We start from the raw sequence: 25821 nt of genomic DNA on the forward strand, positions 1-25821 counted from the left end.
AAACCAAATTAACAGTTACAGATAGGCAAAATTTCCCACCTTGATCAAGGATGGAAGAGAAACACATGGGACACAAAACTGTAAGAATGCCATAGAACTGCACTGTGTTCAATAGAGATAAGGACAATCCTTACACATCTGCACCTGGACAGTGATAATCACAAGAACAGTTAAACATGAACTCGCTGTGCCCATCAAAAGCCTGACCCAGAAGTCAGTTACTTCCCAGGGACCTTTTTTGGACCATGAAAGCGTGGTTTAATTAAACAACAGCTATCTCAGTAATGCTAACTTTTCTGCATTCTTGTTGAATGCTGACAGGGAAAATATTGGTGCAGTTGCATCTCTGAAAGAACACTGCTTTTTTCTCATTAACTTTCTGCATAGCAATTAATCCCCTTTATCAGTCAAATCAGTTCAACACTAGATCACAAAAGCACTAAGAGAAGAGAAAACAAGAAATTACCCTTGTTAAATTTAATGAGCAAGGAAAAACATACACCACGTGGGCTGCAACACAGCACTCCACACTCCAGCAAGGAAAAATTAGATGAGTCTGAGCAGTAACAGCAGTTCACAGAATTACAGTCATTTTGTCTGTAACACTGAAAACTGTGTAATGCAAAAGAGCAAAAAATTATTTTGTTTATGAAAGTGTGCATACAGAAAAACAAACAGCCAGCTCACTAAGGTTGTTCAATTCAGAACACAGATCACCTTTGCAGTATAACTGATATAAAACAGTGGCAAAAAACAGTATAAAATGCACTATAAAGTAAAGCACTGCGATTTCTTTTAGTACTTGCTGCTGCAGATAAAAGAAGTCTGAGCATCAGAAGTCTTTGCGACCAAAAAAGGGCTGCAGTTCACAGGCTGAATACTGTACCAGCAACAGCAAGCAGCTGATGCACTAAGATGTATTCACTATCCATTCTAATCACGTAGGAGAACCGTTCTGATCCAAAACAATTACCCTGTAGGAAAAAAAGGAGACAGTGAGAAAAGTCACACAGCTGTGGGGTCTTTTTTTTACTTGTATCAGATCAAGTGTGGAAGAGAATGGGACTTCATACTGCACCCCTCCTGGGGATGGAAAGAAGAATAGATCTCACAGGGCCAGAGGACACACAGATCTCTGTGAAAAGCCCAGTTTAAGTCACAGAGGTGCTCACCTGAATGGAGAAGTTGCAGACTGCTGTTCCTGTAAGCGGAATTTCTGACCTTCAGAGTGCTTGCCTTAAAAAAATAAAAATAGATAACAAAATTTTAAAAGCACATTTCAATTCAGCTCAAAACACAGTCACACCTTTCAGAGAGAAAGCTCTGGTTTCACCAGCACTGCAGATTCTTTTGGCTAGACCCGTTAAGTTTCACCTGCAATCAGAAACCTGTTTGCAGAAAGATACCTCAGCTGCCAACTGTGTAAAATGACTTCACCTCTGACACAGAATAGAGAAAGCCCTTTCATTTGAGTCTTCCTCCCTGCTTCCAGTTTCTATTAGAGGAAAGCCTGGAGAGACCAGACTGAGGCAGCTGTTTTAGGGATCTGATGGCATTAGCACATGCCACACAGGTACACACCAAATGAGGGTGGTAACACACCAAGGTGCTTACAATGTGAAGCCTTTAGGTGCCTAAGCCAGAGGGGCCAAGGACTAAATGGGACACAGGTGCAGTAATGTGAACTATCCTTCAGTGGAGGTCAGTAGAGGAAACTGCACTCTCACAATGAAACATACTCTCTGCAAGCATTCCAGAGCACTGTCAGTCTAAAGTGATTTAAAAAACAAAAGTTTCCAAGCATCTCTGGAGAGCTCAGGTCTGCAGCAGCTTCCTGTCTTTCAAAACCATGGGGTAGAAGCAATACCCAGACAGAAAAAAATGAGGAAAAGCAAAATGCTACACTGTGCATGCTTGGCAAATTCAGTGCTAAGAACGTAATAAATGAGATACTGTGCAGTACAGCACCCAGGAGCTTTACAGATGAAGAGGACCTTCTGAACTCCCAGCACAGCCGTCTGCCTCATTGCTTCGTGCCCTGGCTCCACCTTCCTCTACTCCCTTCTTCCTTCCAACACCTCGTGGATCTCTCAGGCTCGCAGCCCTTAAATGACAGAGATTTACATATCATCTCATTTTCTGTATTTTCTTTTAGAGAGGATGAATACAGTGTACCAGAACAAAAGCCAGGAGATACAAGATGCTTTTTTATTTTGGCCCTGGGCTGTAATGGGCATCTGACCCAACCTTAACACAACCTCTTCCCACTAAATCTGTAGGTATGCTTTACCTCTACATCCATAAGCAGACTCCAGTGATTCCCTGCACACATTACACAAATGTGGTTTGACTGTGTGAATGGGCTTTGGATAGAGCCATTTATGAATAGATATATAGAGAGAAATACGAAAACACAGACTGCAGCAATCACACTGCCCTATCAGCAAGATTCTCCTGGCTGTCATGAGATTTGCCTTAAAAATAAATAGTCTGCTGTTAGCATCAGGATTTATCTTGTGTTCTTTAGTAAGATATATGTTAGGAATGACTTATGATCACTCAGTGCATTTACCATGGAGCTGTTCAGAGTTTAAAGCTCTCATGTTTGAGTTCTTAAAGTGATACAGATATGGTGTTTGCCATTTTCTTCATTTCTTCCTATATTCCAAGGCAGTCTGGCCTTCCCAAACTCTTTGAAGTGTTTTGGTCTTCTTTCTCCCTAAAGAGCTTTCATGATTCTATTCTCTTCACATGCATTCCTCTCACTACCTTTGGAAAAAAAATTATCTACTTATCTGGCAAATTTTCTCCAATTTCTGTGAAGATGATGCACTGCCTTCCAGGCTGACTGGAAATGGTTGCTTTCTACCTAATAGGAAATTCTCTTAACAAAATACTCTTTTCTCTCTCAGTTTAGTACTGAAAGTTCTGATGGATGCCTCCAAGCAGACTTCCTCGATGCATTATTTCCTGAAGAGCAACAGCCCATTTTCTGACAAGCCCATCATAGGTCTGAACACAGAACATAAAGTTATGAATAACATAGCAGTTAGCAGCTAACCCAAGAGCATATCCCTGAATTTCCTCATCTTGTTGTTGTTCTTCAATTTGCTCATCTGGAGAAACAGCACAGAGAACTCCTTCTAAAGCATCATCAAGAGTAGAGTGAGCCCTGTTGAATGAAAGAGCTTAAATGCATGCTGCCATTTTTAATACTACACATTTTCCAAGAAAACAGCCACAGTGATCACGGTTCTTACAGCAGCTGATTTACTACCAGCTCTGGATCTTGTTATGATGTATTGGAACCATTTTTCTAAATCTTGGTAATTCAAAGTGATATATGCTGCTATCATCCTTGTGTTTTTCATACCTTTCTGTTTCCTCTGCAAGATTAAATGTCTCCATAGTCCACGCACCACAATCACACTTCTCACTTATCTCAATTTCTTTTTTTGCTTCTATGCCTTCCATTTTATTTCGATCAGAATCTGTCCACAGAAAGATTTTAAAGTCAAAGGCATGAAAGGAAGACAGTAAATAAACTGTGGCTTTATTTACTATGCTCAGGAAACATGCAGTTGTCTGCTGCTGAATTACTCTTTCCTCGGCCATCTGATCTTTTACCAACTAAGAAAATCTGAATTATTTACAGCAATAGGTGGCCAATAGCAAGATGTAGACAAGTATTTTACTGCAGCACATTTTTTAGACTCGCAAGAGTGAACATTTTGCCTCACGCTTAAATGAAAAATGCATGTGGAAATTAATCTTTAATCTTCCCCCTTACAATCCGAGATACGGAAGAAAAATCAAAAGAAAACCTGTGGATGTTAGCTTTGTTACCCTATTTAGCACAATCCAATGATATTCTCAACTCCCCAGACTTATCTCACTAAGTTCTGTTCTCTACAGCATGTGAATATATTCAGCCACCTTCTGCTAAGCTACGATAAGCAGGAAGCTGTAGGCTGTCACAAAAATGGAGTCTGAAATAGCTGTACTTTATGCAAATACAACAAAACCACCGTGATTGAAGAGCCAGTAATTCTTTGCCACCTAAACCCAGGATACTCCTATGAATAAAGTCACAGTAGCTTCTACCCTCTGGGTAACAATTTTAAATGAGAGTAGATGTAACAAAGCTGTAGGATAACACAAACAAGTACCAGTTCCATTCTCAAGTGACCATACTGTTCAGCCAACTCGTGTTCTGTTGATTTTGCTTTCCTTTTATTTTTCTTTTAAAAACTCTTCCCTTTCTGACTCATTGGAAACAAATGCACAGTTTATAAAGACTTAGATTTCCTGACATTACTTGCTGAAAGTCTAAAAATGATTCCCACTTACTACTATATACAGCTTCAGAAGTAACACACACCACTATCTGTGGTACCTTTGTAACAGAACAGGAAACACAGCACTGATTATCCCAACAGATGCTATTTTCTTATGCCATAAGATCACAGGCATTATTTCATCATGGTGAGTCAGGAGGATAAGCAGGTAGTGTGCACTGGCTGCTTTCAGTGGAACATCTTACACCAGCTGCACAGCACCTATACCTTTGTGTATTTCATCACTTACATCTGAACACAGCATACACTACAGTGACACAACAAAAGCAGATTCATTTGGATAGTTCAGATCTCAAGCCTCCCGTATCAAAACTTAAGAGGTGAATGCCCAGAAAAAGCCACAGAACACTGATGGAGGAGGCACTGTTTGTGAAAACAGCCAATATGATCCTACTGAGCAACACCTTTTCAAGTTTCTGATGGATTTTCCAAAACAACCACGATTAAGAAAATAACTCTAAAAGCTGGATACACCATGACAAGCATTCAAGGAGTTCTGCCGTAATGTCAAAGTTATTTTTCAATCCATAATATTCATGTTAGGACTCCTGCTAACCATTTCTTTGTACTCTGCAGTCACACAATCCCTCTTCTACAAAGTCTTGAGCAATGGAATCTCACTGCTTTAAACACCGTTAGAAACAGCACATTTCCTTACTTCTAAACAACCTGACATATCACTTGTCTTCATCCATCCAAACACAGATTAAATTTTTACATAAATTAGTTCATTTATTAATTTACAAGTTGTCTTAGACCATTGTTTATTTACTTGCTGACAGTCTCTACACGTCCCTGTTTCACTGAATGAGGAAATAAAAAGATTAGAATTGTCTGAGTGCCTCCTTTCCAAAAGAGGATAGGATCTATGCACATTTAATTGCCTTTATGTCTGGTGTTTGTTTAGGAGGAGTTTATGGCTGAAAAAAAAAAATAAAAATCAGTGAAATTCTGTTCCGTAATTTACACCAAAAAAAACCCTTTCATTACATCTCCAGACAACGCCATAAAAATGTGACTACAAAAATAAATGTAATTCACTGAGACTAAGTTCTGCAAAAATACCTCAGGGACGCAGCCACCCAGTCTGCCTTGGTTTTAATGAACAACATGCACAGCTCCACAACACCTCTGAAAACTTCAGTCTACGCCAAATTTGTTCCAGTGCTTAATTACATCTGTACTCAACAAGCAAGCTGCTGTCAGCAACAGCCACTACCCATTATGTGAGATGCAGAAGCTTCAAGGACAAACTTCAATAACTGACGGTTGTTTAAGCTGTTGATGCCTAACTTCCTATTCTTATTTTGACCTGACTGCAACTGATTTGGAAGCTCTTGTGTATTTTAGTAGAGAATGATTTGTGTACTGAAGTACTGTCCTTGGCTTTGAAACGCAGCTGGCGCATCTTGTATCATTTTGGGTGAAGTGTCTCTCACCAATTTCATCCAGCAGCTCTTGGGCTGGTGCAGGGAGCTCATCCAGGAGGTGGATAGGTGCCTGAGCGAGCGCTGAGATGGGGGGGAAGTTAATTAGCAGTGATTAATTCTTAATAACTGCGATATAAACTCAGACTGTGACAGCATCTTGCTGACGTATTTCATTTCTCAACCCTCGTGAGCCTGGCTCATTCACATTTTATCAAATATCTTTAAGTATGACCAAAATGGAAAAAGTATTCAGAGCTAGACTTGCACATACAGTTCTCAATTTTGCACTGCTAATTTCAAGCCAACAAAAGGTCAGATTAAAGGTCAGAGTTCCTGACCTGCGAGGGCAAACACACAATTTCTAATGTCACCATCACTAGCAATACAATTGAGTGCACAATTAGTTACCCTTACAAAAAGAAATGTCCAGGAAAAAAAAAAAAAAAGAAATTCTACAAAATTCCTTTTCAAATGTGTTTATCCATTTACTGATCACTCTATTTGGGCTGGGAGTGGGTTGAGAGACTTACCAGGTGCCTTCCTGGTGCTCCTCGAGGATGAAGCAACAACTGACAATCCACCCTGTGTAAGATCATACAGAACGGAATACAAGGCAAACTGAAGAACTGCTGTTCCCCCACTACCAGCTTTAACATACCAAGTCAAAAATGAGATAAGACATAAAATAAGTTTAAATTTCTCAATAAGCCTTTCAGTTGGTTCAGACGATGAGAAAACAGGAAGCATTCAGGTAGCAAGATGTGTCAGAAATTTTGCCTAAGCTGTTTTTTACTCATCTTTTTGCTAGTCATTCAGATATTGTCAGCCACACAATCTTCATTTAGTTTGACATTCTGTATGGGCAGTTGGACAGCAGCTCTCTGGAAGGACAGATCTGACAACTTCCATTTTCTCGTTCTGTTTTAAACCTTTAATTATTAAAGCCACAAGAACCCCCTAAAAATCAAAGGTTTGTAATCAAAGGCAAGTCTTCACAGACTTCAAAATGGAAGCAGGTACTCCAGGCACCTGGGTCCTAGAAGAAAATTTTAGGCAAAGCAGCAACACAATCAACTGTCTCTGTAACCAATCAAGGCACACTGAGCTGCTAATGAGCTTAATGAATTTCAACAGTTTCCTATGCAAGCCTAAAAACACAGAGCTGACCTGATGACACTGAATGCAGTCGCTACTGTTCTGGCTGAACAAATTCTAATTTAGTATCTAAATGACAACTCCATCTCTGAGTAAGAATCATCACACATGGAAAACATACAGGCAACTGTTTTATATATAAGCTGACTGGACAGACATATTGGTGTGGCCAGCTTATATTGTGGCCACACCATACCTTCAGTGCCCATAATTCATAGTTCTGAATGGTTCTGGTAAGCCATCAGCTGCTGACACACCAGAAGACCACTGTGACAACTCCATCCTCCAACAAAACAGGTCTTTTCTACCTAATAATTTTGCCAATTTGTATTGCTTTGGTATTGCAAGATCGCTGGATCTAATGCTGAGAAGCAGCAATTCTTTATCATCAGGCAAGGCCACTTTAATGCTGGTCAATATTTGCACTGAGTTAAGTGTAATTTGTTTAATTCCCTGGACTTACAGGCTCATTCAATCCAGAGGAGCAAATGCCTGGAAAAGCAGAGAGAACTTCAGTGCTCCTTTCCTCTCCATAGGCTGTGGTGAACGTCCGGGACACTGCAGAGGAAACCTCTTGACAAATGCACAAGGAAGAATCCAAAACTACTTCATGGCAGCATCTGTGCTTCTCAAAGGACACTGCAATTTTTTCCTCTGGAATTAAAAAAAAAAGAAAAGTGATAGCAAAACAAACAGCATTTCTGCATTGGTACTACACGAATGGAGCTTCTGTGATCTGCATAAACAGTTTCTACTTGGCATGAAACACTCCAGCAATTTGTCCTCCCTCCTTTCCTCTCTGCAGTTACCTGGACTGATTGGAGTGCTGACACTGGGGGGCACACGACTCACTCCAGGCGTTTTACAACTTATGTCCTTGTAGCAGTGCTCCTCCTCACAGGGAATACTTGACAAATCCTGAATATCTGCCACTGATCTGAAGCATTGAAAAATGTTCTGACATGTTAGAATAGCCAGTTCTTTTACTTGTAAATCACTAAATTCTGCTACTTTCAGGTTCTTTATGTTCTACTTTTGTTCAGACTTATCCAGTTTTCCAGAAGACAATTGCTTTGACAACTTCACACAGAATTCAAAGACTAAAGATCATCATCTTCAGTGATCTTGCAGACAAAAGGTTAATTATTAGCCTTCCCCTTCTTTACAGAATTTCATTTTAATAACTCTCTTATAAAAGAAACCTCAGGAAACTGCCTCCAGAAAGGACAACAGCTTCAACTGTGAACCTCTAGGAAAAAAAACTGCCTCTAAAGTCAAAGGAAATCCTCAACCTTTCACAAAAAAAATAAAGATTCATTAAGAATAATGTAAGATCTTAGGAGTCTGTAAAAGAATTACTCAGATTAACTGAAACTGCTCAGCTTCTGCACAGGAAGCGATGGACACTCAAGTAACAAAAACTCCTGATTTGCTGTTGGACTGGAATGACACAAGGCAAATACACTGCAGATATACCCTGATTACGTTATGCTGTCCTCACAGCATCTTCACATGATCATGAATTCACTGTTATCAAGTCAACGACTGCTATGCAAAATTGCATTTTCTGTAAAAAATGCAACTTCAAGAGTTGAGTCACAAACTTGGCTCGTAATTTTTCCTTAAGAAGATAAATCACAATACTATTTCTGCAATGCAATTTATTTAACTGCAGCCTAACAATCCACCCTTCAAAGCGATTTTATTTCTTCTGCATAACACGCATGGAAGAACCAAAGAATCGCAACGCTAACATAAGAGACACATGCAAATTGCACTGGGTTAATTACTTGTTACACTAATTTAATTACTCATGGACATGAAAATATTCTGATCTAAGCTGAGGACAACTACGCAATGGCCCTTTTACAGCCATCTCCCAACTTCTTCCAACATCCCAGTTTTCCAACTCCCAGCTTGTCTGTCACATCTTCCTGTCTCACATCAACACTGCACTTTCACAGTGGTAACAGCCAGCCTGCTGCAGGCTTCAGCACAGAGCAAATCGTGGCTCTTACGTGTCTTTTTCTTTGGAGTCTTCCTGCGGCTCCCTTGACATCATTTCTTGTGCTACTTCAACACTGGAATAAGGGAAGAGAAGACAGGGAAGGTCACTGTCATTGATCTTCTCAGAAGAATTATGAAAATAAATGCATTTTGTTTCTCCTCTCGAGAAGTTTAGAGGCTGACCTTCACTCTGAGACTCATACAAACTTTTTGCTCAAAACCTTAGAGACTGGAGAGAGAGCGCTAGGGAAAAAGAATTTTCTGCATATTGTATCCAGTATAGAAGGAAAAAAATCTACACAGCTTGTATTGTTTTCAAAACAGACTGAAAGTTAACTACACATCTGTAAACATACATCACTACACTGCTTTATCTTCATTTGATCAGTCGACATTGTAAACTGTTCTCTCAAACTGCAACAATCCCATTCAAGGCCAGGGAGGCATTAGCCTGATGGTAAGAGAGCAAAAGGTCTCTGTGTCCTGATGGCCAGAGCTCAGTTCCTAAGTGACACAGCAACAGGAAACATTACTTCTTACCTTTAGGCCAAATATTTATGTTCTTGCTACCAACCTTCAACCTTTGACACTGGTAATTCATTTCCTCCAGTGGAGAGGAGAGAGTACAAATACTGACAGACAGCAAAAGCAGTTGTCACTCCCACTGAGCAGCAGCTAACTGGGGGAACACAAAGCAAGCTGACTACCACAGGGAGGCTACAGGCTTTTAAGAAGCCCAAAAACCTCTGCTGAAAGACATTCAGGGAGAAGACTTTCTTTTTAAAGGACATTACTCCTTGCAGCAGGGTGGTGATGCTGGCAGACATCTCTGCACACTACTGGAACACAAAATTTACAAAAATAATGGACAAAAAACCTCAATGCTTGACAAGGGAGACTGCAAGTCCCCCAGCACAGGCTACTGTTATCTGCAGGCAAGATGCAGTGAGTGCACTTGCAAGACTCTTCCCAGAGAAGGGAAAAAGGCATGATCTCCATGCCACCTGAGCTCTGAAACCACAGCAGAACAAAATTAAAACAGATGACAGAAGCCATAATGTGGATTATCTTTGCTCTGTTTAAAACTGATATACTGTACGAGTGACAAAGAAATTGTTATGTACATGATTTACCTCTCCTATTTTACTGCTTAATGAGGGAAACAAACAAAACAAATGTAGTGAACATGGTGAAAGAACAAAACCCCAAGAGACCCATGAAAGCCCTTTTTTTTTTTTTGCAATGAACTACGTTGTGTAGATGATGATTAAAAACACCAATGGCACCTTATTTGAATATTAAGCAGATTTAGTTATGAGAGCATACTTTATAACCCAATTTATGCTTGGAGTAACTATGAAAATAAGCCTGTCTACCTGGCTACAGGCATAGGGATAAGCTGATTCACTCCTCGTGTGTTACTGCCAGAGTTCTGTGCTGCTGTGCCGCAGAGTAATATTTTTCCTCCTGAATACAAATAACAAATGTTCCCTGTTATTGGGTTTTGCAAGTACAAAGGAAAGTGACACAACTCATTGAACAGGAAATTGCAACTTTATTAAATTTTTTAGCTCTTCTGACCTTTGTTGTTGTCAAGAGACAAATGTGTTTTAAAGATGCATTTTCATAAACATACCACAGCTGCCAGACAGTCAACCACTAAAGCACTGGGGAATATCACAACATTTACACATTTGAGCTAAGACAAGCAGCAGCAGACAACAATGATCATTACATTACTCTGCACACAGAATGTCAGCTCTTAAAGCTTTTATGCTCAAGATACTTTTAATAATATTAATGTGTAAATACAGCTCTAATTCCCAGCACCACAGCAAGTCTCATGAAAACATTAAACTTAGCCTGAAGGTATAAAACGAAGAGTAGGATGTGCTTGCCTGCTTCATCAAACAGCAAGAACATCATCATTGCATTAAGTGATATTTCAGTGATTGCAACGGCCAAATTTCATCTTCCAAAAATCAGCTCTCAGTGTAACAAAGAAAAGACACCAAGTGACCCCAAGAAACCCAGCATCAGCCTTCTACCAGGAATGCTGCTGCCAAAATACGTGAGTGCAACAAGACTTGTCTCCCCAACTTCAGAAAAGCAGTTTTACCTGATACCTGAATACCTGATCCTGCATCTTCAGGCCTCTGTTTCTGTAAAACAAAACAAAACAAAAACAACCATGAGTGCCTGCTAGTTTCCCTCCAGGGTTTGAGGTCCAGAGCAGGGAGCAAAGGCAAAAGGAAACAAATGCCATTTCTCACTGGTAAACTGCAACAAGTAGGACAACTCACACAGGAGGATATTCACAACCAGCAGAATGGAGAGAGCTTTTCAAGAGCTCATCAGCACACAGCAAGGACTGGAATTAGTAGCCTGTTTAAGTTTCAAAATTTCAAGAATTGAATGAAGATTGTTTTAAGACTCTTGAATACCATGGCTTACAGAGCTGAGAGGAAAGGTTGACATTATCAGCAGCCTCAAACTTTTCTCAACTGACAAGAGAGTGATTTTAGGGCTCCACAGATAATAAGGTCACTGGGAAACCAAATAAAGTAAACATGTCCCTCTTGTTTTTTGGTGGTTTTGGTTTGTTGGGGTTTTTTTGCTTGTTTCTAAAGGAGCAGGGTCAGAATTTTCTTACTTTTAGATAGATTTCAGTTTGTAGATATTCCTTCAGAAGACAATAAAAATCTACTCTCACATTTTCTACAGCTCTTGTTCAAATTAAATGGGAGCATAATAAAATCACATGCAATTCAACTTACGTAAAACATTCATGACACAGACTTAATTCCTGTTGTGTTTGTGTCTTTTACCTTTAGTTCTGAGCTTTCCTGAACAGCAGGAGGAAGGAAATAATCAGAATCTGGAGTCAAGAATTCTTCAGACTCACTGGGATATGAATTAAAGGAACAAGGTAATTCTCTTGAACGCCCCTGTGAAAGACACTAGCATTTAAGATGCTGTCTCCACTCTCTCTTGAGCATACATTTTAGTCCATAATGTTAAACTGCATCAAATGCAATGATCCATAATTTGATCGTTCTCTGTTTCAGCCTAGTTCCTACTCTTTGCATTACTCTGACTGTCCACAGAAGAGGAAAGAAAGAGTTGAGGTGACTGCTGGTCAGATCACAACTCTAAAGATGGCTGCTTCAGTAGTTTGGTAACATGAAGAGACTGTTCTGAACTGTTTTACAGGTAACCAGCAGCAGCTAGATTTCTCAGAACATTATACATACCCTAGAGACAGTCTCAATTTGTTGCAAAATGACTGAATTCTTATCAACAGGTAGTCCAGATTCTGTCTGTTCATCTTGTGATGGTGACTGGCAACTTCCCCCTAAAATGTCAGAATAGAATACAATCATTAAGGCAAAAATAATAGGAAATGAGTGGTCTGATGGAATAAAACCACACTGTCTCAAAAAAAAAAAAAAAAACAAGTTAAAAGATATTATTAATCAAAGCAGGCAAAGTTTTCCTTGTTCCTTTATCCATAACCATTATAAAAGCACTGTCCACTACTTCTGCTGGTAGGGTAGAAAACTGGTAGCAATCCAATAGAAAGAACCAAGAGTGAGAGCATATTCATGGATTTGAAAGCTTTAGCTCTCACGTGCTGGTATGTGGTGATCAGTGATCATGAATGGTCTCCAAGCTCAGTGGACATTTCCTCCATCTGTTAATGTGTAGTACTCAGTATATTCAGAAATGACTGAGCCACTGGCTTTGCTTTCGGGGAAGGACTCTGGAAGAGAAATGGCCAATTACTCTTAACAAAAACCACAGAAGCTGAAATCTGCTGGGAGATAGAGACAAAAAGACAAAAAAAAAAAAAAAGAAAATCTTTTTTTCAGCCCTACCTCCAGAACTTCTGAATATAGACTCCAGATCACTCTCCTCAGATTCAGATCCATCCTCGCAGCCCACATCCCAAGGCTCAGCACTGACACCTGTATGCCATCTATATCCTCGTTGGTCTCGACCTTTTTGGACTCTACTGGTGACATGTGGAAATGCTTCCTTTATACTCTCCACTTCACTTTCAGATGTACAATCACTGGTTAGATATGGGGCAATCAGCTCTAGTTGTCCTGAGGCCACTTTTCTAGCCATCTGCCTTACTTCAGCTACACAAAAAGAACAAAGTTACCAGCTCACAAAACACAATCTGGACTCCGAAACCTTTCCCTGCGTTTCTTTGTGTCTGCATACTTGAAAATGCTGAAGTTACAGCCTGTGTGTTCCTTTACAGTGAAAAGAGCTGGAAGCTTCCTTCTATTTAAGTTTACAATCTGCATAAATCATACAGATAAGCCTTTTTTTATGAACGACTTCTGTTAGTTTGCATTCTCTATTATTCATTCTGTACTGCCATCCACTGGTCGTTGCTGTGCTACCCGTTCTAAACTCATGGTCTCCTACTCTCACATCCTTCTAAAAAGAGACAGATATTCTTTGAGCTTTATAGTCAAACTGTCTTAGTGTGGTTGTGATTACTTCATATCTTAAATGTGCAAAATGTGCTTTTTTTCTCCAAAAATAGCCTAATAGAGCTACAGCAATCAAGGCTGACAGACCTTTCTTAGGTTACAAAAATGCATGAAGTTTTAATGCACTCCACTACACTGAAGTTTGCTACCACTAATGCTGAGGTAACAGATTTACTTACTTCTCCATTCTGGCTGCATCATCCTTCTCTCCTCGTTTATTTTTGTGCTGCAAATTTCAGATGCTGGTTTTGGATAGCACCTGTAATAAATCATGAGACAGGACAGCTTTTTGTCCCTGTGAGGTAGGGCCTAGTCCTACACCAGTGAAAGCTACGGTGCTTCTACTGAGAACTGAATGAGGCTGTGTGCAGAGAGGAACCCTTATTACTGACTTCAATATTAGATTGCTCTCCTGCAGCACAGTCACACTTCCAGAACACTGACCTCCATCAGCAAACCATTTGCAATTTGTCTGAACACCACTTTTAGAAGTGCCCAGTTGCAGCAGTTACTTGTCAGTTCTGCAGTTGACAGTGAGTCACAGAAGAGACCTAATTGGACAGATGGCTTTTGGCTTACTGGGAAAAAAAACCCATCCAATGCCATCTTCAATCCTGGATGTATCTCCTTTGGACAGTGGCTGTAGCAAGATGAATCTACTACAATTAATTTTTGGTGAATACGATCAAAACTCACCGCCTCTCTTCTTTGCTTCCACTTGCTGCACAACGTGAGTCACTCCCTCTCTGAATCTGAAAGTTGAACTTTTTTTTGCATCTAACAGATACACGTGGGAGTAAATGCTGAAATGAGTCCAACAAGCCATGATTCAGCACACTGGGCACTCTGTTAATTACTAGCAGAGCTGTCTATGAGATTTACTAAGAACTGGACAAGACAAACTTCAATCCCTATGTTTTTCTTTGCTGAAAGGATGGCAGCTCCAGCCTTTAGCCTAGCAGAAACTCTTCTCTGGACTTATACCAGGTTTCACACATGCAGGCAGACTGTCACAACATCTGGTTCCTATGGCAATGAGTACACTTAAATGATCCAAGATTAGTCCCACAGCAGACAACACAAATTTCTCATTCTTGTCTTGCTAAGCATATCAACTGTTTATTCTTAATAATGAAAATGATCTAGAAGTCTTTATGAAGTGACAGCCCATATCTCCTCAAATAAAAACATACAACAAAAAACAAAGGCCCCACACTTTCCCCATTTTATCACAAGACTTCATTCCCTCCTCAGTCACTGTTACACATACACATTTTAGCTCTTCCCTCTTCTTGAGCACCATTCATAACTACTACATTCATAACTCTTCACCATAAACCTGATAGAGAACAGGAAAGTGATAAATGCCCCACGTTTTACCTCATGTTCTAGGTCCACTTGATCATCAAGGCTTTTCACCTCACTGAAGCTGAGGTCATGCTGGCTGTTCTCATTTTCACTCTTATTCCTCTGATGAAAGCAGTTCCACTTTTCATTCTGAATTGCCCACATTTCCTCAGTCACATTTGAAGCAGCCTGGAAACCACCTCCATGCAGAGCTCCCTGTGACTGGCATGTCATCAGAGGTGGAATGTAGTCACTCGATGGTGGACCTACAGCCTTCCATAAAGAAGTGTTAGCTCCAGGAAAAGGGTTATTGATATTTTGATAAGTATTATCAGATCTGCTACAGGGTCTGTCACAAAAAACTTGCTCAGAAAGCTGATTTGTCCAAATTCCCTGCAGAAGCTTCCTTTGCTTTTCAGCTGCCTCTAATTTGTCCAGTTTTTCCTCTGTTCTGCACAGGGACTCTGCTGCCTGCTGCAACATGCTCTGAACAATCTTTAAATCAAGGACACATTTACTGATGTGCTGTTCATTTGAAGACAGAGTACTCCTCCTCCTGCCAGCATCTCCTCTCACCTGTGCCAGCATGCTCAGGTCAGAGGCCTCATTTTTCCCTTCCTCCTCTTCTGTAGTGCACTCTGCAACTGACTCTGAAATGCTGCCTTCCTCATAACCTGGCTTTTCCTCACAGTACATTCCAGGGGACAAGCACAGGTCTCCAAGGACATTCTCATCTTTTTCCTTTTGCTGCCTTTTTTTATCCTTTAGTGTTCGACTTAATTCACCTCCTTCTTCCAGGAAGTCTTCATGAAAGTCAGGACAACTGGCAAAGACTTCATTCATTTCAAAGCTACAGAGGCTGTCATCCACATCACTCACACTGCAGGTCATCTGGGTTTCAGAAGCTGCATCGTGACTGTTTTCCTGCACAACTAGCTGCAGACTGGTGGGTGCCTCAACGTCCACTAAAGCATTATTCTCTTCAGGAAAAACAGGGTAACTTGGCACAGCAGAACTGTCTGGAAAATATGATGTTAGTGTTTAGCTATTCCTCCAGATGCCTATCAGACACAATACTTTTGTACTTTTAAGGAATCAACACCTTTGAGAGATTACATAAGCAGCACTTAACACCTCTGTTGAAAGCAGTGTGCCTGAACTTCAATTATTAACCAGACAAACAGTCTTGAGTTTACATTAATTATTAGCTATAATTCAAGTCTAAATGCTTTCTTTTTTTCAAACTATGTCATAAAATCTCCAGATGCTCACATTTTTATTATTTACATCAGATATTCATGGACTGGGGATCACACCAAGCAAAGGACACACCACACCTTGCTAAAAGAAACTTACCAGCCTCTGTTACCCCTTTTTCGTTCAATTCCAGTGTTCTCTTCTGGTAGCTGAAAGTTGATGACAAACAGATGTTTATATCTGCAAAAACAGCAGGCCTCTGTGCTTTTGCCACTTCATCAGCATGACAACTCTGAGACTTAGTCAAGTCCTGAAAGACAAGACAGACTATGAATGACTTCTGTATTTGAAAGTCCAGTGACTCCACCTTCTATTTTAAAGCGGTTTGTCTCCATCATCAAACAAAGACACTCAATGTTCAGGTTTCACACAAAAAAGTCTCTCACGTAGATTTTAAGCAGAACAACTTGAATCTGAACAGACATGAAACTGCCATTCAAAACCACAAAAAGGACACGATTCCACAAGTTACCTTTAAATCATTTTTCAGTATGTACTGAATATCCTGGAGGTTCATGGAGCGGTTCCTCTGTTTGGATTCTAGCCCTGACTTCACAACATCATAATAGGGTACAGGAAGTCTGACATCTGCTTCCAACTGCTGTCCTGAAATTATGAGCTGTTTAATTACTGAGTCTTCAATACCTTTCCAGGGCAGGGTCTCTGCAATACATAAGTATACACTTCATGTCATAAGTTGTACCTTAATGCTAATGGAGAGAGGAAGAGAAGAGTCGGAAACAAAGAATTATTACTGTCTACATGTCCTGTAATTTCTAATTAAAACTATAAAACTATAATTACTGTTTGTAAAATTACTAGATTTCACTATAATAACAGCACTCAATCCAGCCTAGCATATCCTCTCTATCTCAGTCAAACGCAGACCCACACAGGGAGCTGAGCAGAGGACAGTCACACAGTAACCACGCTCTGTATTGCTCATTCCCAATCAGCTCACCTTCTAGGTTTAATTTTCAGAATAATTGCTTATTATACTTCACTGTCAAAACAGTTAAAGTCAGCATATAACAGAAGTTTTCCCATACGTTTTCTTAACGATGAAAAGGAGAAAAGCTACACAGGCTCATCTTACATACTGCAAATAATTAACTGAATGCTTTGCTGTCCTTGCATGAAGATGACAAACAGCAGCAAAACACCACTCAACAAGATTTTATCTCTGTAATACCTACCATTAATTTCATTCCTCAATTCAGCAGTTTAAAGCTTTTCAATACACTTTACAAGTCTCCAGCAGTCCCTGCCACCATCATCAACATTTGCTTTTTGTCAGGAGGGTTCCTTCCCCACCTCAGCTCCGTACGTGCAATAACTGCAAGGTTTTATGCAGCAACGTAAGGCAAATAAACAGCCTGCTCCGAAAACATGCAGTGAGCTCCCGTGGTGACAACAGCCTAAGCCCACACACGTACCTGTCAAGGCTTCTTGCATCACTGTGCAGAAGCTATAAACATCGGATTTCACCGTGACACTCTTTTCAAGGATTACTTCAGGAGAGCACCATTTATATAGCTGGGCTGGCACAGGAATACGTGTCAGATCACTGTGTTCTCCACCATCCTTGCTACATGAAAGGAGAAAAAAGTTAAGAAGTATTCTTGCTCCTTTCTGCATATTTCCATTGGAAAATCTTGCTTATTGCCAATTTTACTCTCACTGAAGTCTAACTGATCTTTGACTCCCTTCCTAATCAGACTGCACTACGGGAAAGAAGGAAAAAAATGTAAGTATAAAGTAGTTTACCCAAAAATTTAAAATGTTTCTCTCCCGTAACTCTTTTGCCTGATTCAGAGGCAGAGGAATGTCCTTCTTGACCACTAGATACCTACTAATCAGCAGAATTTAGCACTGACTTTGTGTTTCCACAGTAAGGCAATTCTCTACCTCTCTATCATGTATTCCATGTTGCATAGCTTTGCTTCACCAGAAGAAACAATCTGAACAGCATAGGAGGTAATTGTACGGTGGATAAATCCACGGGAGTGCAGAAAACGTAAAGCATCATTGATTTGAAGGAGGACATGCAGAATTGTCTCCATGCGCAGCACTGGGAATTCGGTACGCTGAAAAAAAACCACACAGTTATTGATTTTGCACTGCAGGACTTCAAAGCCTGATGCAGTGAGAAACCATTGCTGTACATTAGGAGGCAAAGAAAGCAAAATGAAACATACTGTAGTAAAAACAACACAAAGTGCACCTGCTGAATAATGTACATGTTCTGGGTACCAAACCATAGTAACACATTAAACAGTAATTAAGAGATACTGACTATGTCAAAGTTCTCCCTGTAGCACAGTCAGCTCTTCCGACTCTTCTGTCTTCAGCTGCAGCCCCTACAGCATCTTACCTGCTTGTATTCAAACACTCAAATAAGTGTTGCTTAAGAAGTATTGCAGTTACCCTTTCATGCAGGATGCTGTACAAAGAACCAAAGTTGACCCTCTCGTACACCAAACGGGTTTTCTCCAAATCACTGGACAGACAAACAGACATCAACTGCAGCAAATGGGGATGACGGAGTTTACTGCAAAGGCAAAGGAAAAAAGTCATAGTGAATTTGAGACCAAAAATCAGAGTCCTGCCCTTCTGGGTCTTCTCTACATAAATACTTCCAACTTATCTGCATAGACAAACTGCTGCTTCTAGAGGAATCTAAGCAAGCTATGAATGAAACATGCAGTGAAGCATTTGTGGGAGAAGGGAATGTCACTTTTTTCTGTATTATACATAGGGGAGAAAACAGAGTAGGAAGAGATAGAAGAAGAAAAAACCTGTATTTCTAATTTGGAGAGAAACCAGAAATGCAGCCTGACAGCCTGCTTGAGGTTAATCACACTTTCTCCCACTCACAGACCGCAGGAGCACTGACAGCACATTCATTGTCTCTTACCTACTGTGCTCCTGCTCTGCAATGAGAAGATCAGCTAAGCGTAGCTTACTGCAGTTCTGATGGGGCTGAAAGCTGAGTTCCTTCACTGTCACTCTGCTGCTCCCCCACATCAAGCTACAAGGAGAAGAGTATCTGCAATATGCTTTTTACAGAAGTTTTTTTTCATGTTGAAGTACTACCTACAAGGACCTCTGTAAGAGTCCTGATGTTAGTAACACTGCCCTTATTTTGATCATCCAGACAACAGTATATCAGCGTTTTATTGCTGTCACTACATCAGTGAATAACCACCTATGTGTGGAAGGGACAAGAGCAACCAAAGGAGTCTATGACAACCAGTAGACTGCAAAATAAAGTTGTGACAGAAGGTGGTGGAAGAGTACAGAACCCACAAGGAAAACAATCCAAACAAAGCACCTGTTTGCCAATTTGCCACTTTATAGCAACAGCTGCACACGGAGAGGGGCTGAAGTCCCTTTGATGCCACTCACTTTGTCATGGTCATGCATGGTCCAACACGGTAAGAAAACGCCGGTTCATCGTCTGCCTGAACCACTTCTTTTTCCCCAATAATAGGGAGAGATGCCAAGTAGCCCAGGTGCCCACTGCCTGCAAGATAGAACTGAAACACCAGCACATAAACCAAAAGGAACGTGCAGGAGTTCCAGAGGTACCACATCTGCCAAAACTCAGCAAAAACTCTGAAGCAATCGCTGCAATGGGAACGTTAACCAAAGCACTGCAATAAAATCTTAAGGTGCCCAGTGAAAAAGCTTAACTTCCTGGTGAAGTTGAAATCAGAAAAGCAGAAACAATCACAGAAAAGGTTTTATTGTTTGTTCTAAATCAGCCTCCTCCAGTAAGGCCCATTAATAGAGGCCTGAATAGCTGGGATTTCCACAGCTTTTTCCTGTGAAGAACACACAACAAAAAAAAAAATAAATAAATAAAAAAAATAGGAAAACTGTCCTAGTAACAGTAGAAAAATGTTATCCGTAGCATCTTACCTTCCCAAAACCAAAGCTGTAGATGTTCTTGGCTGCATTAACTCCACCTTTCAGAAATCTACCCAGAGGACTGTCAGCATTTCTAAGTAACAAAAACATACAAACAAGAGCAGTAACTGTTATGTTGAGGCAAAGACAGGGTACAGAACCAAGGCAGCAGTCATGGATTTCAAACATCATGCCTGGTTCCACACAGCAAGTGTAATGCAAGGCTGAAATCCCAAACTATTGTGCAAGTAATTAAGACCTTAAAAAACAACAGACTGCTACGAGGGGCTTTTGTTTAAAGCCAGGTGGCCAGTCATGCAGACATACAGACACCCTGCATCACTTTTTCTTCACAAATAGCATTCTTCCTATCATCTGATATAAAAGCTCATGAGTGGTTGGAAACACACCTCTGAAAGATTCACAGTGACCAATGAGGTCAGGAATAAGCTATTTTTAAGATAACGTGGAGGTAAGAATCCAAGAAAGCCAATTCCTCGATAAAGAGAATATATTCTTACCCTTGAACAAGGCCACCAAACCTGGATGGACTGGAAACCAGTGCTTTTGATGAGCAAATCTTCCTCAGTGGATCACGGGGAAAATTCTGAATGGCAGCCTGCATGTGGAATGTACAGCGCTGTATGAATTCCAGCATCTGGGTGGGGAAGGGAAAAGGTTACCTCAGAATTTAAAAACAAGGAGCTGTCGTTCTCCTCTCTTACAGGTACACACGATGGTCCTAACAAGTTATGGGCATGGACAGAGCCTCAGCCAAACCTGACTTTAATCTCAATCATTAGGACTCAAAATGCTGTTATGAAAGTTAAAAAAAAAAAGTTAAATATTTTTTCAAATACAGAAAAGCCATCTATCTCTGAAATGCTGGAATTTCTTCACCTTAAGATGTGAGCGCACACGCAGCACATACTCAACGTGTACACACTTCACAAACCCCTACCTGAGCACTGCTTTCTTTTCCAGCTGACATAGCCCAGTACTGTGGATTTTTCCCACCTTCATCATGCGCTCTCAGATCACCTCCTTCATCCAGTAACTTGCTAAGAACCCACTGATTTCCTGAGAAAGCTGCTGCATGGACCGGAGTGCTTCCATCATAACAGCGACTGGGGAGCATTAAAGCAGAAATGTTACAGCCAACCACTACCACCACCAAACAGCTGAGCCTGAGGGAAGAAAAGCTGCATACAGATAGTGATTATGTATACCAAATCATTAATGTGTGCCATGACACAAGGAAAATTAACCACCTGCTTACCTTTGAGGAGCTTTGCATAACAAAGCTGAAAACTCTAACAGATTAACTACTAGTCTCAATTTAAATAGAAAGAAATATTTGCGTACTTAACTGGTTAGGGTCTGAGCCATAATCCAACAGCACATCCACTATTCTACCAAGGCCTAACAATGCAGCAGTGAAAAGAGAGGTTTGGCCCATGGAATTCACAGCATCAACAGAAGCACCTGCAAAGAAATCAGGATGACTGGAAGTGTTTTTCTCCTCTAAAAGAAAAGGGAAAGAGGAAGGGAAGGGCAGGATTGTTGACAGTGAAGGTGACTGCCACGTTCCTGCTGCAAATAAGAAATATAATGAGATAGATTGAAAAGCATTGATAAGATGGTATAAGCAATCTCCCTTGTAGCTTTCCATACACACCACGCACAGCTGATGCAACCTTTCTATATGAATGAAATCCAAACGCCAGAAGCAAAGCACTGACAGGTCAGCACAATTAACAGCACAACACTCCGCTGATAAAAAAAAGACTACGCCTCTAGGGGAGTATTAAGGAAGAGCAGAGCTTTGACACGTTTAACACAGTTGATTCCATCATTTGAAACAATAAAACAAACTCTATAAGAATAAAACCCTCCGCATTAACCTTAAAACCTAATTTTTAACTTCGAATAAGGCACAAACCACTCAGCCTGTGTTCTCTCCCTCCCAGGCCCAACATACGGGACAGGAACGATCATCAATGACGGGCGGCTCCTGCACAAGCAGCACCGCCCGCCCGCTTCACGCTCAGGAGAGAACACATCGCTCCTCCTCGTGGGTTGTGACGCCGGACACTTTCGATCACACTCCTCTAGTTACCAACTACAGAAATGATCCCTGAAAGTATAGTCCTAACCCACCACTCCCAACGTCGCTCGCCCCATCGCCGCGCACCGCCCTCCAGCTCACGGACACCGCTTATACCGAGCTCCAGTCCCGCCCCAGGCCCCGCACCGCCGCTCCCCGCACACACCCGCGCTCCCACCGCCGCCCGTGACCCCCACCCCGCTAACGAACCCCGAAAACGGAACCTGGGAATCTGCTAAGACACGCCCCCTCATCTGCATGTTCCGCCCCGGACGACCAACCAGACGCACCGCTCTCGGGGCGGGGCCTGGGCTCCGCGCATGCGCAAAATCGCTTGCTGATGCCGCTCCGGCTGCGCTGTCCGAGCGCCGGGGACCCGGACCCCAGGACTGTTCTCGGCTCTGCCTCAGGGAGGGGGACCGGAAACGGCCGTGAGCGGGGCTGCGCTGACAGCGAGCAGCTGCCGCCACAGCCCTTCTAGGCCAGCGGAGACACACCCGGCCCCGAACGTCGCCCCGAGCTGCACGACAGGACTGGGAACAGACACTGCGCTCTACCAGCAAACCGAGCGGCTCCCTCTGCGCCGTTACCATTACGAGTTTGATTTCAGTCTGATTTTTCAACTTTTAATAATAAGGCACAAACCACTCAGCCTGTGTTCTCTCCCTCCCAGGCCCAACACGTGGGACGGGAACGATCATCAATGGCGGGCGGCTCCTGCACAAGCAGCACCGCCCGCCCGCTTCACGCTCAGGAGAGAACACACCGCTCCTCCTCGTGGGTTGTGACGCCGGACACTTTCGATCACACTCCTCTAGTTACCAACTACAGAAATGATCCCTGAAAGTATAGTCCTAACCCACCACTCCCAACGCCGCCCGGCCCATCGCCGCGCACCGCCCTCCAGCTCACGGACACCGCTTATACCGAGCTCCAGTCCCGCCCCAGGCCCCGCACCGCCGCTCCCCGCACACACCCGCGCTCCCGCATCTTCCCGCCGCCCCCCGGCTCCGGTGCGGGAACCCCAAAAGCGCGGCACTGCAGCTCGGACACACGCCCTCATCTGCATGTTCCGCCCCGGATGACCAATCAGAAGCGCCGCTCTCAGGAAGGGGCGGGAACACCATCCCGCACTCGGCCCGCAGCGGGGCTCGAGTTCTGCGCGCAGGCGCGGCGCCACCGCACTGCCTGCGGTACCGCGGATCCAAAGCCGCGAAAATGCTGAATAAAATCCAGCAGAGGTACAGAAAATGAGCGGGACGTGCAGCATCGCGCTGATGAACAGCGGCTGGGAGCCCTGGAGAAGACTGAGTGGGGATCTGATCGATGCTTATAAATACACAGTGGGCAGGAGACAAATGGATGGGGCCAGGCTCTTTTCCCTGGTGCCCAGCAACAGGACGAGGGTCAGTGCGCACAAACGGGAACGCTGTGAGTGTCAGAGCACTGCAGCAGGCTGCCCAGAGAGGCGCTGGAGTTTCCTTCACTGCAGGTACTCTAAACCCGCGTGGATGCTTTCCTGTGTAACCTACTGCATGGAACCCGCTTTACGGGGTTTGCACTTGGGGGATCTCCACAGGTCTCTTCAAACCCCAACGACTCTGTGATTGCGTGATTCTGCCCGAACGCTCGTGTGCCAGCGGGTGATGTACCCGGCCCAAAATCTGCCCCGCTTCCAGGGCAGCGTTGCAAGACCGCGAACAGCCACCAGGCACTGCTGAACCCCAGCGCGTTCCTACCGGCCCTCTGGAGAGCAGCCAAACAGAGGCCCCGCAATTGCACCGCATTTCCGAGCACGGCAGCATCCGCAGCGCAGCACGCACGTCCTACGGCACGGGACAAAACAGACCCGCTACTTCCAGCTGCGTTTCACACCAGCCACAAACCGCTCTGCTTTTCCACCTCTTTAATAATAAGGCACAAACCACTCAGCCTGTGTTCTTTCCCTCCCAGACCCAACATGTGGGACGGGAACGATCATCAATGACGGGCGGCTCTTGCACAAGCAGCACCGCCCGCCCGCTTCACGCTCAGGAGAGAACACACCGCTCCTCCTCGTGGGTTGTGACGCCGGACACTTTCGATCACACTCCTCTAGTTACCAACTACAGAAATGATCCCTGAAAGTATAGTCCTAACCCACCGCTCCCAACGCCGCCCGCCCCATCGCCGCGCACCGCCCTCCAGCTCACGGACACCGCTTATACCGAGCTCCAGTCCCGCCCCAGGCCCCGCACCGCCGCTCCCCGCATACACCCGCGCTCCCGCATCTTCCCGCCGCCCCCCGGCTCCGGTGCGGGAACCCCAAAAGCGCGGCACTGCAGCTCGGACACACGCCCTCATCTGCATGTTCCGCCCCGGACGACCAATCAGAAGCGCCGCTCTCAGGAAGGGGCGGGAACACCGCCCCCTGCTGGAGGGCCGCTCCACTCAGACGGACGCGACGGTGAGCGGCGGCTGCAGCTGCTGGCCAGCCCTCGATAGCAGCCAGGCGATCGTGTTGCGTAGTCACACTCTTAGAGATCAGAGCATGAGATTTAAATGTTCATTAACATTTAGGAAAAACTACCTTCAAGCCTACAATTAATCTTCACAGTCATATTTCTTCCATCTCTAGAGAATATCACGTCCAAAGCTCCCTGTGTTATGCAGCGTACACACAGCATATATACATGCTGCTTCCTTTTCGTTGCTGTGTTCAGCGCTTCCAGGCAATCAGCATTCTGCTCTGATTCACTGATTTAGGAACATTTCTACTTAACAACTGCACCAACTACCAGGGTTCATTTGTGCCATTCCTGTCCCCATGTCATTAAAAACACCAATATCTAAACTTATACTTTAACCACCCTGTTAAAGACTTAAAATGCCCTCTGGACATTCCTAAAGCAGACCTTCAGAATTTAGTTTTACGGAACCTCCATCACTTGTGACTGAGGTCCTGTAAGCCTTACAGCCAAAAGCACATTTTATTAATTAGTGCCATTTGCCAAGAAGGCCAAAGGTAACAGTTTTTGTAAACGTATCTCCACAACTGTATTGATGGACAGCATTCTGATTCTACCTATTTTTTCCCTCTGAACAGATATAAGCACGTGGTTCAAATAAAAGCTTTTCCACAAGGCCCTTTCTAAGCCAGTTTTTACCTTTGTTCAGGAGCTTCTTCACCTTCCTGCAGTTCCCCTGCCGGACGCACTCGTGCAGCTGAGCTTCTAGAGAATCTCCTTTCAAACTCCCGAGCTGCACAGGGCAGGGAATGGGCAGAGGCTGCACGTGAGCCATCCTCCTCCCTCAGCACGAGGCCAGGCTGCACGGTGCCACGGCTCCGAGTTACCTCAGGCTTCGAGAACTTCAGGAGGTGAAGCCGTCAGCAGTGGCTGAAAGCCCTGCCGACACAGAGAGAACGGCCGTCAGTACGGTGCGGCTGCTGGCTGCTCCGAGCCGCCTGAGCACAGCCTGCCTGCGGGCTCGGGCAGAGCCCTGCTAAGGGAGAAGACGCAGGAGGCCACCGGGCCACCCAGAGAGCCGCGCAGGAATACGAGCAAAGACAGAACAGAGCCGGCACCGCCTCTGGCTCACGGCTAGCTCGGCACCGCTGCTCTTTGATCCATTCCCTCCGAACGGCCACCAAACCCGCCACAGCACCGCTCGCCGCTCCCTCACGGCCTCGCGCCGCCACCGCCAAACGGCCGCAGCCCCGGTCACGTGCCCACACGCCTCGCGCCTTCACAGCCCGCGCG

General features: G+C 43.4%; 1 protein-coding gene and 3 non-coding genes across 8 annotated transcripts; all 4 read right to left on the reverse strand.

Moving 5' to 3' along the window:
* TEX14 (testis expressed 14, intercellular bridge forming factor) lies at positions 1 to 25691 on the reverse strand. Of its 5 annotated transcripts, none has more exons than XM_042879906.1 (30): positions 25228 to 25691; positions 21345 to 21459; positions 20936 to 21101; positions 20496 to 20632; positions 19987 to 20068; positions 19471 to 19601; positions 18980 to 19093; positions 18490 to 18613; positions 17971 to 18149; positions 17499 to 17650; positions 16535 to 16725; positions 16162 to 16312; positions 14839 to 15824; positions 14155 to 14261; positions 13638 to 13717; positions 12829 to 13095; positions 12205 to 12305; positions 11779 to 11898; positions 11070 to 11112; positions 10327 to 10417; positions 8962 to 9024; positions 7753 to 7880; positions 7407 to 7597; positions 6319 to 6370; positions 5798 to 5869; positions 3374 to 3491; positions 3062 to 3172; positions 1995 to 2104; positions 1173 to 1236; positions 1 to 974 (listed from the first exon to the last, which is right to left on the reverse strand). In XM_042879906.1, the coding sequence occupies exons 1-30, from the start codon at positions 25361 to 25363 to the stop codon at positions 938 to 940; spliced, it is 4419 nt and encodes a 1472-aa protein (XP_042735840.1). In that variant the 5' UTR covers positions 25364 to 25691; the 3' UTR covers positions 1 to 937. The 5 variants fall into 5 exon arrangements, 4 of the variants coding, with proteins under 4 accessions (XP_042735840.1, XP_042735841.1, XP_042735842.1 ...); XR_006180611.1 differs by having other exon boundaries at positions 951 to 974; positions 1969 to 2104; XM_042879907.1 differs by lacking the exon at positions 11779 to 11898.
* LOC122184827 lies at positions 21915 to 22127 on the reverse strand. The gene has a single exon (XR_006180644.1). It is a non-coding gene; the product is annotated as a small nucleolar RNA U3 (small nucleolar RNA).
* LOC122184818 lies at positions 22725 to 22937 on the reverse strand. Its single transcript, XR_006180635.1, has one exon. It is a non-coding gene; the product is annotated as a small nucleolar RNA U3 (small nucleolar RNA).
* Positions 24005 to 24217, reverse strand: LOC122184828. The gene has a single exon (XR_006180645.1). It is a non-coding gene; the product is annotated as a small nucleolar RNA U3 (small nucleolar RNA).
* Positions 25692 to 25821: the final 130 nt, after the last annotated feature.

Source organism: Lagopus leucura, unplaced genomic scaffold (genome assembly GCF_019238085.1).
Source record: "Lagopus leucura isolate 7727_CA_CO unplaced genomic scaffold, USGS_WTPT01 Super-Scaffold_100024, whole genome shotgun sequence".
Taxonomy (NCBI): Eukaryota; Metazoa; Chordata; class Aves; order Galliformes; family Phasianidae; genus Lagopus; species Lagopus leucura.

Excerpts from the sequence above, each read along its gene's own strand:
- TEX14 (XM_042879906.1), bottom strand. The coding sequence starts at position 25,363 with ATGGCTCACGTGCAGCCTCTGCCCATTCCCTGCCCTGTGCAGCTCGGG. Across the intron at positions 20,069-20,495 it reads TTTGGTGGCCTTGTTCAAGG|AAATGCTGACAGTCCTCTGG; the intron begins GTAAGAATATAT and ends TTTGTTACTTAG. Across the intron at positions 19,602-19,986 it reads ACAGCTTTGGTTTTGGGAAG|TTCTATCTTGCAGGCAGTGG; the intron begins GTAAGATGCTAC and ends CTGGTGTTTCAG.